General features: G+C 39.5%; 1 protein-coding gene across 4 annotated transcripts in view; it reads right to left on the bottom strand.

Annotated features, from left to right (window-relative positions):
* PLD1 (phospholipase D1) overlaps positions 1-13,356 on the bottom strand; it is a 156,173-nt gene that overhangs the window by 48,929 nt on the left and 93,888 nt on the right. For all 4 annotated transcript variants that reach the window (XM_080657756.1, XM_080657758.1, XM_080657759.1 and 1 more), the window contains 2 exons: positions 13,150-13,260; positions 9,624-9,712 (listed from right to left, as the gene is read on the bottom strand). In XM_080657756.1, coding sequence (XP_080513882.1) covers positions 9,624-9,712; positions 13,150-13,260 — 200 coding nt within the window. The remainder of the gene's footprint in view (positions 1-9,623; positions 9,713-13,149; positions 13,261-13,356) is intronic.

Below are 13,356 nucleotides of genomic sequence, written 5' to 3'. Positions count from 1 at the left end.
GGCAGCAGTTTAGGTGTTTACCTACGCCGCCATCTTGGATCCTCCCTGCCTCTAATGTTTTATAAAAGCAAACATGACATCAAAATGGAGATCTCATAGGTAGGATATTGAGAAGTGTCCTGTAAAAATCTTATATCTTTAGATAAAAAATTCTTACAAATTTACTTTGTAAGAATCAGGATACTCAACTTGTCTTGTTCTTGGGACTTTATTAGCGCCTTTTCTTTCTTTTTTTTTTGTTTGTTTATTTTTTACAATTCAGTAGTTCTTGAATTTCCCAAATTATACAATTTTTAAACTGTGTTAAGAAAATTAGCAGAAATGACTTAGATTTTTACTACTGTAGGAAAAAAAGGACACTAGAATTTCAAACTGTAAAATTGTGGTTAGGTTTAAGCCAATGAAGAGAAAGTTCTATTTAAGAATGTGTCCAATCTCCTTCCTTGATCCCATCCACAGAAAACAACAGTTCCCAGCTGCTGAGGATTCTCATTTCTTCTGAAACACTGCACCCTCGAACGTCAGGGTGATGCAGATGATAGCAATCAGCGGAGGGCAAGGACCAGAGCTCCTAATGTGCAGAATTATTTATGATCCTAAAAGCCAGATAAGAGCTCCTGGGCACCCAGCCATCATGTAAGCAATTGCTCTATTCACTTTAGTTCAAAACAATTTTATAAAATTGCATTCTTAGGCTTTTTGTTAAAATAAGTTTTTCTTTCAAAACTCACTAACTTGTATAACAGTGCTATGTCTAATAGCTAAAAATTGGAGATAAATGTCCAATAATAGAGGGATGGTTAACAAAATTATGCTGTAGCACTCATTTTTGCAGCCACTAAAAATGATCACTTGATGACCTAAAAGCAAAATACTTCTGGTACTGTGTTAAATGGCCCCAATGCAAAGTTACAATTACATGACAGTTACAGGTGACAGGCTGATTTTATGAAATGTTAAATAATTTTTCTCCTTTAACGTGTTAACTTCCTCCACTCTGTGACTGAAGATAGAAGCAGGCCTGGGTCCTAGGGTGGCACTTTCAAAACGGAACCAGGGCACAAAGACGTCAGCTTTCTTAGATCTGGGGAACTAGATATCCTTTGAGCTGAGACAGGAGTATAAAGAAATAAAAATAAGAATCAGTTCAGGAACTCTGTCCTTCGCCTTCAAGCAGAATTCCAGGGAGAACAGGAGGTTAGGGTTAGGGTTAGGGTTACATGAGGATATGGGAGCCCTGAGGATTTGAGCCTTGCTTCCAGAGGAACCGAGAGGAACATCCACCAGCCCTTATGATGTGATAGCAATAGAGAAGTGCCCGAAAGGCAGGGATGGCAGCAGAAGGCCGAGGCCCCCTTGCCACAGTAAGCTGATGCTAGAACAGGCCCAAGACAGATCAATGCCCAGAGCTGGAAGCCCTCCCCAAAGATCCAGGTCCCTTCAGCATCTATACCAAGGAAGAGGTGTGTAGCACCCTGGATGACTGAATACAGAGCAGAAATGACAAAAATCACTGATCTGTCCACACTTACAAGGAAGTGACTAACCTACATTTCCTCCTATTGTGTGGAGATGGACTTGAGACACAAACTCAGGTGAGTTACAGGAAAAGGAAATAAGTTACAATTCAACAGAAAATATAAGTATATATATTAGTATGAACAAAAAAGGAAATGGGAAAATAAAAAGTTTTTAGGGTGATGAGAATATGGGATGTTTAATGATATTTTTAATTTCTGTGATAGCTGTAATGCCGTCTGTACCTTTAAAAGGGGAGGACTAATTCAAAGCAGTGGCTTTCCTCTACTTGTTTCCCTCCTCATTCTTCTCTCTGTGAACCCCTCCTCCTGCACCCCTGGGTCTGTCCTCAGCACAGGGGGGGGGGGGGGTAGGGAGGTGTGGGAGAGGCAGCCAGGAGGAGCGGGGTCTGCAGGTTTGTAAGAAGGTCCCAAAGGAGGTCACTGTGCTTCTCCAGTGACGAGACGCTTTCTTTGTTGAGAATTTGAGATTTATAGATCATGTTTCTTTGCCGCAAGCTTCAAGAGCTGGTTATAAATCCTGTCGTTGCTATAGATGCGGCATCAGTGAATGCTTCCAGAAATAAGAAGAACTGTGGTTGGGCCTTCGTGTCTTGTGTGGAGAGAGCGTTATACTACAGTGGTATCAGTTAGGTGAGAATTGGATCTGTCACTTCTCAGTGGTTTGGGACTGTAGCCCATTTTATGTTGTTTGACAAATCTTTTAAAATGCAGTAGATATTCCTGGGCTTCAGTTTTGTCATCTGTAAATGAGTGAGTTGGCTAAAATCTTTTCTAGTCTACTAGAAATGCTGGCCCTATTTAGCACTGCCTTTGAATCTTTTATGTGTGACTTATACTTTATGATGTACTATATCTTGTAGTGCACACACACAGTTTTTTTCATTGGTTACCTTTTGAAAATGGCAAGCTTTTAAATGTAGGCGTGTTCAGGATTAGCTTAACATCTAGGTTTCACTCTGGATGTGATAGTCTTTGGCGGGCACGTCCCTCAGTGGCCCCCAAATAAGATTCTACAAAACCCTTTATTCAGCTGCTCTCTCCATGGCCCAGATGTTTTCATTCTCTCTTTTTTTTAGAGTCTCTCTCTTCCTTCCTCTCTGTGTAAGGGCACATGCTCAGGCTCTAAATGATTATTGGCCTCTTCTCTTCCTCCTGCTAATCTTTACACCTGTCTGCTGAGATGACCATTTATATAATTTAGGAAACAAGCAAAGGCAATTAAATGATCTAAATCAGAAGTTATCCTGCCACAAGATGTTGTCAGCTCTGCCCCAATGTGACCCCTTCTCCAGAAATTTTATAGAGCTTAGAAATTATCCCACAAGAAAAAAATGTGAAGCCAGCAAATGGCATACTTAATTTGAATGTGTTTTTAATTCTTTTTTTATTATAACTGTAGTTTAAATTTCTTTTAGACAGTGGTTTTGAAACATACCCAATGTGTCCTATTTGGTATACAAATCATAGGATATGATAATTATAATATGTAGATTTTCCTTTAAGCCTAACAAATTTTTATCTGTCAAGCAATTATATTAAAAAATAAAATATCCATCTGATTGTATTATTTTAGAATACAGTATCTTTCATAGACGTTTGGAAGGCTTAACATAATAACTTCTCCACTTCCCTGAAATAAGGGGAGCTATGTAGCTTAGTGGTGAAGAACACATGGTGAAGTCCTAAGGACATGGCTGGAGTCTCAGTTCCCCTCATCAGTAGCTGTATGATTTTGCAAAGTATCTAATCTCATTTGGTCTCAGCTGCCTCATCTGTAGCATGGGAATAATTATGCATCCACTTCATAAGGTCGATGTGAGAACTGAATGAAGTAATGTATATAAAGCACCTTGGATGTGGAACAACTCAAAATAACATTATTATTCATTTAACAACCAGTGATTTCAATTAGCAAGCTTATACCCCTTCAAACAATAATAAAGTAAATAGTGTCTAAAATGAAAGCAAAGCTAAACTCACATTATGTTCCAGAATACCTTGTACTTCATTTTATATTTGGGGGAGGGTGTTATGAAATCAATAACGGGGGATCCAAAAACTGATTCCCAGGAGAAGCCAGCTATAGATTTCTGGCAGGACACCTCTAGCCAGTGTTTCAACAATGTGCCTCTACTTGGCTCAGGATGAAGGGGCGCCAGCAGTAGGAAATCAAGTAAGTTTTCCTAATCCAGCTGTAGCCATCTCATAATTTAAAATAAGGCACACTAAATATCTATTTAATGAAAACATTTCTGTTTCTAACATAAATATTAATCTGAAGCAGTTTATATGAGTATTGTGCTTCTTTTCCCCTTGCTCAAATTGACAGTGAGCTAGCATATTTCCAGATGATGAATTTCCTGGAAATCACATAATAAATTTCTTACATGAACTGACAGTTGATGGTTTTAATTTTTTTTTTGGGGGGGGCATCTATTCATATGAGCTAGGTAGGGCAGATATATATATATATTTGGTGATTAAAAAGCAGTATCAGAAAGGCAAACTGATACACTTAAAAGGTCACATACCTGTAGATAACAGAGTTGGAAAGAACCCAGGTCTCTATATACTTGGTTCCCAATTAATTTCAGATTCTCAGAGGAATATTACCCATACCACCCACTCCTGGGCAAAGTGCAATCACTGTCTATAGTTCCAGGAAGCACGCAGAGTTGGAGAAGTTTTCAAAATTGTGTGTTTTTCAATCTACTTTAATGTTGTATTTTTCAATGCAGTTTAATATTAAAGAACAGAGGTATTAAATCAACTTCCTCTTTTCATTGCATGTGTCAACCTTGTGCAAAATGCACTTGCTCTCTTACTTCCTGACTTTTTACCAGTTTCCATAAGCAAGATGGTTTCATCCTCAGAAAGCATTCACTTATGGCACACACTGTTTTTTTTTTTTTTTTTTTTTTTTTTTAAATATATTTTATTGATTTTTTACAGAGCGGAAGGGAGAGGAGGTATAGAGAGTTAGAAACATCGATGAGAGAGAAACATCGATCAGCTGCCTCCTGCACGCCCCCCACTGGGGATGTGCCCGCAACCAAGGTACATGCCCTTGACCGGAATCGAACCTGGGACCCTTGAGTCCGCAGGCCGACGCTCTATCCACTGAGCCAAACCGGTTTTGGCAGCACACACTGTTTTAAAATGTTCTCTACCTGTATCAGTTGGTTCTACTCCATCTTTTGGCTTATTCAAACATGGCATAAACCTATCCATTTCTTCTTGCTGATCTCTGGTCAGATTTGAGTTGTCAAAGACAGGCTGCAAGTGGGTTGGGAGCTGGTCTCAACTCTGAGACAGTTTTACTCATTAGAGCAGACCTTTTCGTTTTCTGCAGATTCCCACAGCTATTCTTAGTTCAGCATGGGATGGACAATATTCTTAGACTCTAGGTCATGGGTCAGAACATGAAAGTTTTGTGAAGACCTGTTTCTGTAAAGAATTATAGCTGTTGAGAAGGAATCAGGAGGAAGTGAGGGAAACAGTGAACACACTTCGGGGAACTGGGGTGGGGCTGGATTCCAGCACCGCAGACATACCAAGGCGCAGCCCTATGGAGGGAGTTGGCAATTTAAAGACTCTGTTCTCTCGAGGGGGGGAGGGACCTGGAAGACAGCCCATGTTCCTTGGTCAGGCTATCATTTCCCTCCATCTGCTTTGCTCTATATTCTATTCTTTTTCCAACAGCCAAAATTATACAGTTGCTAGGCATGTGACTTTGGCAAGGAAGCTCTGAGTCTCAGAAGAGTGGAGAGAAAAGAAGCCAATGAACAGAGGGGGAAAGGAAAGCTTGGGGTGGCACCGTCCTGGCCCTCAGTGAAAAGGAGGGGCCCCACTGCAGGGAGCCTGCAAGATAAGCTTTTCACTTCTACCTTTACCTTCCCTAAGCATACAAGCTCACGGATTTGAAATTATTAAATGGAAATATATTTTGCTAGAGGCCCGGTGCACGGATTCATGCACAGGTGGTGTCCCTCGGCCTGGCCTGTGGGGATGGGGCCAAAACCAGCTCTATGATATCCCCTGAGGGGTCTTGTATTGCAAGAGGGTGGTTCTCGAGTGACGCACCCCAGAATCCGGCTCCCTCCTCTCTGGTTCCGGTGCATCACCTGAGAACTGCAGCTGCCAAGTCACCACAGCTCAGCAGCTCCTGTGTTGAGGTCTGCCCCCTGGTAGTCAGTGCACGTCATAGCTACTGGTGGAACTGTCGGCCAGTCGCTTAGGTTTTTATATATATAGATAGATAGGTGCAATTAACACAGAAGATGAACAATAATGTGGAGATACAGAGAAGGAGAAAATGTAAAATATATTTCAGAATATGTGTGTAAATCAATTAAAACTTTGAAAGTGTGATAGATATACCATTTTGAAATGTGATTGCCAAAGAAAGTGAGATTGGAGATATCAGAGGTAAAGGACTCACAGCTAATTTGAAATTTGATGGACTTATTTCCTATTGTCTACAAAGTAAGCTTGAAATTGTCAGTCTTTGTTATTTTATTTATTTAAGTTTTATTTATTTATTTATTTATTTATTTATTTATTTATTTATTTAGAGACATTGATTGAAATGTTGTTCCACTTATTATGCATTCATTTGTTGATTCTTGTATGTGACCTGACTGAGAATCGAACCCACAACCTTGGCATATTGGGATGACACTCTAACTAGCTGAGCTACCCAGGTAGGGGAAATTGCCAGTCTTGAATGTGCTCTGTGAACCTCAATGCATGTGACATGATCTGCAACAGATGCTACCTTTCCATGCTCTCTTACCATGGATTCCTTTTCCTTTCAGGAGCAGCCCATAGTCTCACCAGGAAATATTCAATCAGAAAGTAGCTTAAGGTTCCTTCCAGCCACAAATGCTATGATTTTAGAAGTAGTCCAGATTTTTAAAGACAGAGCAATATACGAAGGAACAATATTTTTCCAGGCTCCCAAACACTTAAGAAGAAATCCTACAGGTTCTTATGAGACCATGTACTCTAGGGAACTAATAACTGGGATGAGTGAAGTGGAGATTGAAGGTGCACAAGCTACTCTCCTTAGGAGCTGTTCACAGTTCCAAAATTCATGACTCACTGCTCAGCGCAATGAGCTCACTTGTCAACTTAATGTGACTTCTTCCAATTTCATGAGAAAATCATTTTTCCTTTTTGTCAAATGCGCTTTCTAGATAAAATGGACAGCCCTGAATCATGAAATGCAAGAGTTGACTGATATATAATGTAATTTTGAAAATATGATATAAATTGACCCATAGAATTGGAGGGCTGGCAAGAATGCAAGAAATGTTTGTGTACATGAATGTCTAACTGCAAGCAAGACTTTTTTAAAAAGTCATCTCAGAAATAGGTCCTATGGTGGCTTTCTTTTAAAAAGTATATGGGAAAGCAAAGGATAAAGGTCACCTGTAAAAGCACAGACCATTATTTATATTTATGATCATATACGCTGTTCTAGATAAGCACTAAGCAATCTTGGCTGTGCCCTGGAGTTACCTAAAGAACATTATAAAGTATAAGTGACTGGGCCCTACTCCAGGAAGTTAAATCCATTCAGCCTGGAGTTGAGTCCAGCTCTCTATGTTTCTGTAAAGGTCCTCTGGTGATTCTGCTGTGTAGCAAAGGCTGGGACCCACTGTACACCCTGCAGGATGGGGTAGGTTTTATGGTGCTGGCGTACTGCCCAGATGCTCTCCCCGCGGGATCGAGACAACCATTCCCTCAGCCACTGTTGGACACTGACTACTCACAGAGAAGTCCTTCTCCAAGAATTGTCCACCATAGGCAATGCTTCACCCATGGCCATGCCCTTCTCCTGTAGTCAGCCTGCATGTAATAACCAGTTAATGGGAGGAGGGGAAAACAAAGGCCCAACCCTCTTGCCTTATTTTGGGGAAACTCTGAAAGGGGTCCTTAGTCCTAACCATCAATGAATTAGAGTTACGTGATGGAGGAAGGCATTGGGTAGGACTCAAGCTCAAAACCTTTTTTGCCTATTGCTATTAGTGGCCTAGATAAGTCACATCATCATTTTTTAACTCTAAAAACAGGTACGACAACAACAATAATAATAGCAACAAAAACTGTATAATCTACTTTCAAAAGCAGTTGTGAAGATTCAGTAAGAGTCTGTATAAATAAACTATTATTAACCACGTAAAATGCTGGTAGTTACTGTTATTACATGTTCTTAGGTCTAAAAATCTTCATATATTATGTGAAGAAAATATAATAAGTACCAATGGAAGTCAAAAAGTGTTTTAATCCCCAAATGTGTATGTATTTAACATTCACCATTGTTCAATGAATTGAAATGAAAAAAAAAAATGGAATGGTTTTGTTTGTTTTGCTGTTTTTACACAAAGCTAAAGTCAGCCATAGAAATAAATAGACCTGGGGGCAAAGATAATTCAGTGGGGAAAGAACAGGCTTTTCCACAAATGGTGCTGAAACAACTGGATACCCACATGCAAAAGAATGAAATTGAACCTCTACCTCCCACCATGTGCAAAAAAATAACACAAAATGGATCAAAGACCTAAATGTTAGAGCTAAAACTATAAAATTCTTAGAAGAGAAGAGCAGTAAAGATTCATGGTCCTGGATTGGGCATAGGTTTTGGAGCTCTGACACCAAAGCAATAAAAGAAACATAGGTAAAGTGGACTTCACCAAAATTAATTGTGTGTGTGTTTCAAAGGATACTATCAAGAAAGCAAAAAACAAACAACAACAACAACAAAACAAAACACTGAGTGGGAGAAAATATTTGCAAGTCATAAATCTGATATGATACTCGTATACCGGAATACATAAATAACTCTTAATAATTCAACAAGGAGACAACCTCACTGAACCATGGGCAAGGAATTTCAATTGACATTTCTCCAAAGATAACTCATAACTGGCTAATAAACCAAAAAAAATACTCAACATCGTAAGTCATTAGGGAAATTCAAATCAAAAGCACAATGAGATACCATTTCACACCTACAAGGATGGCTATAATAAAAAAAAAAGACAGATAATAAGTATTGGCAATGATGCAGAGAAATTGGAGCCCTCATACAATGTGGGAATGTAAAAAGGTAGAGTCACTTTTGAAAACATCTTGGCAGGTCAGCAAATTGTTTGTTTAAGAGTTACCATATAATCCAGCAGTTCTATCTCTAGAGTAATGAAAACATATCTGCATAAAACCTAGTATAGAATGTTTGTAGCAGCATTATTCATATAACCAAAAAGTGAAAACAGCCCAATTATCCACCAACTGAAAATGGATAAATAAAATGTAGTATGTCCAGATAACAGAATATTACCTGACAATAAAATTATGTAAAATACTGATACATTCTATAACATAAATGAACCTTGACAATATTAAGTTAAGTGAAGGGAGTCAGTCACAAAAGAACACATATTATATGATTCTATTTATATAAAATGCCCAGACCAGGCATATCTACAGAAAAGAAAGTAGATTAGTGGTTGCAAGGGGCTAAGAGGAAGTGGAATGAGCAAAGGTATGAGGTTTCTTTCTGGGATAATGGAAATATTTGATTAGGTGATGGTTGCACAACTCTGTGAAAATCCTAAAAGTCACTGAATTGTAGACTTAAAGTGGGTAGATTGTGTGGCATGTGAACTATATTTTAATAAAAGTATTATTAAAGAAATAATCCCATGAGCCGAAGAAATAAGACAGATGGCAACAAGAAATTTAAATATAACTCATGAAAAAACATTATGACTATTTTGTTTTGGTTTTTAAGTAAACACAGCTCACTGTCTGCTATTAAAAAAAATCTGCATGGGAAAGAGACTGGCCAGGAAAAAATGACTGTGCTCTGGAAGAATTCACATTCCCTCAAAAAATGGACTCAAAAGTTCTCGGTGACTGACTCAGACTTAAGAATCAATAACCTACTGCTCGCTGAACTAAATCATGCCTGCTAGGAAAAGACAGTTTTTAAAAAATGGGCCTTCAACAGTCTTTTTGGCAGTAAATGCAAGAAGATCTGCAGCCACACTCCTGCCGAAATGCCAAGCACTGTACCTGTAAGCTCTCAGGATCCTCTGGGCAATGGCATCGCCTATCTTGTTGAACACAACCTTGTCATCCGCACAGCTTATAAAAAACTGGTTCTATGAAAAATCAATGGGATAACCATGTAAGTCTTTCATAGCTCAGTAGTGTATATATATATATATATATATATATATATATATATATATATATGAAATGTGGTGTATAACATACTCTACATTGATATTTTAAAAAACACATTTCACATAGCAGATGTGTTCTGACCCCTGAAATCACCCTAGGAAAGTAAACCACAGAATAAAAGAAACCTCATCTCACTCTGGATCCTATACATTCCCAGGTAATAACAGGTGTAGCATCTTAGTCAAGCGAATGGCTAAACTATTATTTCATCATGCACATTCCTTGTAGGTTAAGTTTTTAGAGTGGTAGGAACATTCCAAATTTAAGGACATGGAATTTTTTTTCAGATTCACACATTGCATAAATGCTTATGATTAAAAATTATATCTTGGCTAGATACAGAGAACAGACTGACAGCTGACAGAGGGAAGGAAGAGGGGCAGCTGAGTGATAAAGGTAAAGGAATTAAATAACACAAAAAAAAACCTTATAGACAGACTACAGTATGGTGATTACCAGAGGGAAAGGGGGTGGGGGGAGGTAGAAGAGGGTAAAGAAGGATAAATGGTGACAGAAGGAGACTTGACTTGGGGTGGTGAACACACAATATAATATAAAAATGATGTATTATATAGAACTAGAGGCCCGATGCATGAAATTAGTGCAAGAGTAGGCCTTCCTTCCCCTGGCTGCCAACACTGGCTTCCCTCTGGTACCCAGGGCCTGGGCTTTCCTTGCAGCCCAGCTTCGTCATCCGGTCTAATTAGCATATTACACTTTTATTATTATAGACTGTACACATGAAACCTATATAATTTTATTATCCAATGTCACCCCAATAAATTTAATAAAAAATTCTGTCAGCAAACATCTATCTCATGCCAAGTTTACTTTTTTAACAGGTTAGATGGCAGAGCCATGATCAAATTTTCTCCACCCTTTTTCCATTATTAACTAGTATATGCTTTGGCTTTAGCTCATTTATTTGAGTCTCTTATTATTCCTCAACTTCTATTTTAAGTAGCTTAAAATCTCTTATATGTATACCAATAAAATAGAAAGAGAAATACTGTTATATCTTTTTTTGTTTAAGTACTTCTCTTATTTATGCATCTATAAAACATTCTACAATACTACTACTAAAAAACTAGGATACAACATTATTATAATGGTATAAAAGTTTTGGTTGCTTCATAAAGGAATGTTAAAAATTAGACACAAATATTATCACTATTACATGTTTTATTTATACATTGTTATAATACACCTATAACATTAATATAGTCATCACCAAGTAACATTTGCTAATCATCCTAAAGAGATATATAAGCAATGAGTCAATATATTATTATCCCTTTGCAATTATCATATTTATTACTATACACTTTTTTACACTTAAGTGCCTAAATCTGTAAACTGCCTCCAGAAGACAAATTTACAAGAGAACACTGTGCAGAAACTCATTTGAGAATGTGTTTCTCCTTAGGGAATCAAACAATCAAAATCTCAGTGGCAACAAAACCATGTTTGTTTTTTTCTGAATTTATATTACAGAGAAGCTTAGCATTGCTCAGCAGCTGTAACACACACTGGGTATATGTCATGTCCTTACTTCTTTTGGGAGGAGAGCAGGGTGATGCTGACTGCTTACCTTGCCTAGAGGTGTGTCAACCTGGTTATTATCCTCATCCATGTGTATCAACATGGCATTACTGATCTCATTTAGTACTGGGGTGTCCTATCTAATAAAGAGGGAATATGCTAATTGACCCTCACACCATCACAAAGATGGCAGTGCCCACAGCCAATAAGGAGGGACTAATTGACTGCCCCACCCTCAAAGATGGCAGCACCCACAGTCAATAAGGAGAGAATATGCTAATTGACTTCCCTGCCCTCAAATATGGCAGCGTCCACAGCCACAAGATGGTGGTGCCCAGTCCCCTCAGCCCTGCTGGGGCGGCAGGCACGCAGCAAGGCACGCTCTGTGCACCTGCCTCTGGAGTCCCCCAGTCCTCTCAGCCCCCCAGTCGCCCAGGGCCGGCCTGAGGTTCAGGCAAACCTCGGATGGCAGCTGCCCAGCCACTCAGGTCCGCCCGAGGCTCAGGTAACCAGGGCCGGCTGAGGCTTATGCTGCCGGCAGTGGCAGCAGCAGAGGTGTGATGGGGGTGTCACCTTCCCCTGATTGTTGGGTCGCCTCCCACCCCTGAGGGCTCCTGGACTGTGAGAGGGGGCAGGCCGGGCTGAGGGACCCCCCCTCCAGTGCATGAATTTTCATGCACCAGGCCTCTAGTCATTAATAAGAAAAGCTGACTTACTGCTACCAAAAAGAGATAAAGCAAAATGATTGTGGGTAATGGGTGAGCTAGCTGTTAACACCTCACATTATTATGCTAAAATTTTTGAAATCAATAACACTAATCATACCAATATTACTAAACTCCAGACTTTATCCAGAGTTCAGTAATGTGCTTTTTCTGTTGCACAGTCCCATCTGGGATACCACATTGCATTTAGCCTGCCAATATTTTTAATTAGCCTTCTCTTTCTCCACGTCTGTGAAATAAATAAATCTCTAATTCTTTCCTACTTGCCTTGAATAAATTGTCACTAGGTGGAAGGGGAGAGGGCCAAAACTCAAGGGGGAGGAAAAAAGGGCTAGAATAATTTTCTCCAGCTACTGCATCTCCTGCCATACATTTTTACGAAACTCAATGGAAAAGACAGGACTGAGATAAAGAAGGGAGGCGTGCTCTGAACGATTGTTGCATTGTCATGACTTTTTATTTTGTCAGGATTTTCTAAGCGCTCCGAGGTAGCTTAGGATGGACAACGAAGTTCCCAGAGTAAACCCAGCGTCCCTTAGATTTTCTCCTATTCTTTGGACACAAACTCTGGGATCTGAAAAAGCTTTGTAATAAATAGTTGTTCACCAGGACTGAGGAAGGTGGTACCTGCCCTCAATATTCTTGCATCTTCCTTTTCCACGTTCCTTTGCTGCACTCTCCTACGCCAACATCCCCAAACCAGTGGCATCCAGGGGTCTCTATTTTAGCAACTTTACCCCTGTGCCTGCTCCCCTGAAGCAGTACGTGCCTCACACTTCACCCTCCAATTCCAGCCAAATCTAAACTTATACCTCCATGTTGGGGTATATCTGACTAATAACATTACAATGAGTTGATACATTTAATAACAGGGATCTGGGGACTCCTATTAGAGTCCTGAGTTAACAAAAATGCAAAGCAAATGGCAGGTATGCTGGGGAAGTAAAAGTTCAGGTGGCCCAAGGCCTCTGAACATCTCAACATACACTTAATACAGGAGGTCCTGAGTTCAGGGACCCTGCAGTTTGTCTATGGTATTGATGGGAAGGCAGGTTGTCATAGCAACTTACATGAACAAGACTTACTTCTATATAGATATAGTGCTTGCTGTTCTCTATCACGTGGACGTAAGCAGTGTGGATGGACTCTTCATGGTACTTTATCCCAGCAGACCAATCAGTAGCAGAGCGGAGCAACTATGAGGCAGCAATCAGAAATGAGCAAACATAAGACAATGGAGATTACACCCGATGCATTGATACAATGAAGTCAATCCTTTTGCTTTTAAACAA

The sequence above is a fragment of the Plecotus auritus genome (genome assembly GCF_963455305.1).
Source record: "Plecotus auritus genome assembly, chromosome: 2".
Classification (NCBI taxonomy): domain Eukaryota; kingdom Metazoa; phylum Chordata; class Mammalia; order Chiroptera; family Vespertilionidae; genus Plecotus; species Plecotus auritus.
The sequence above is the reverse complement of the archived record's forward strand: the minus strand, read 5'-3'. Positions and strand labels throughout refer to the sequence as shown.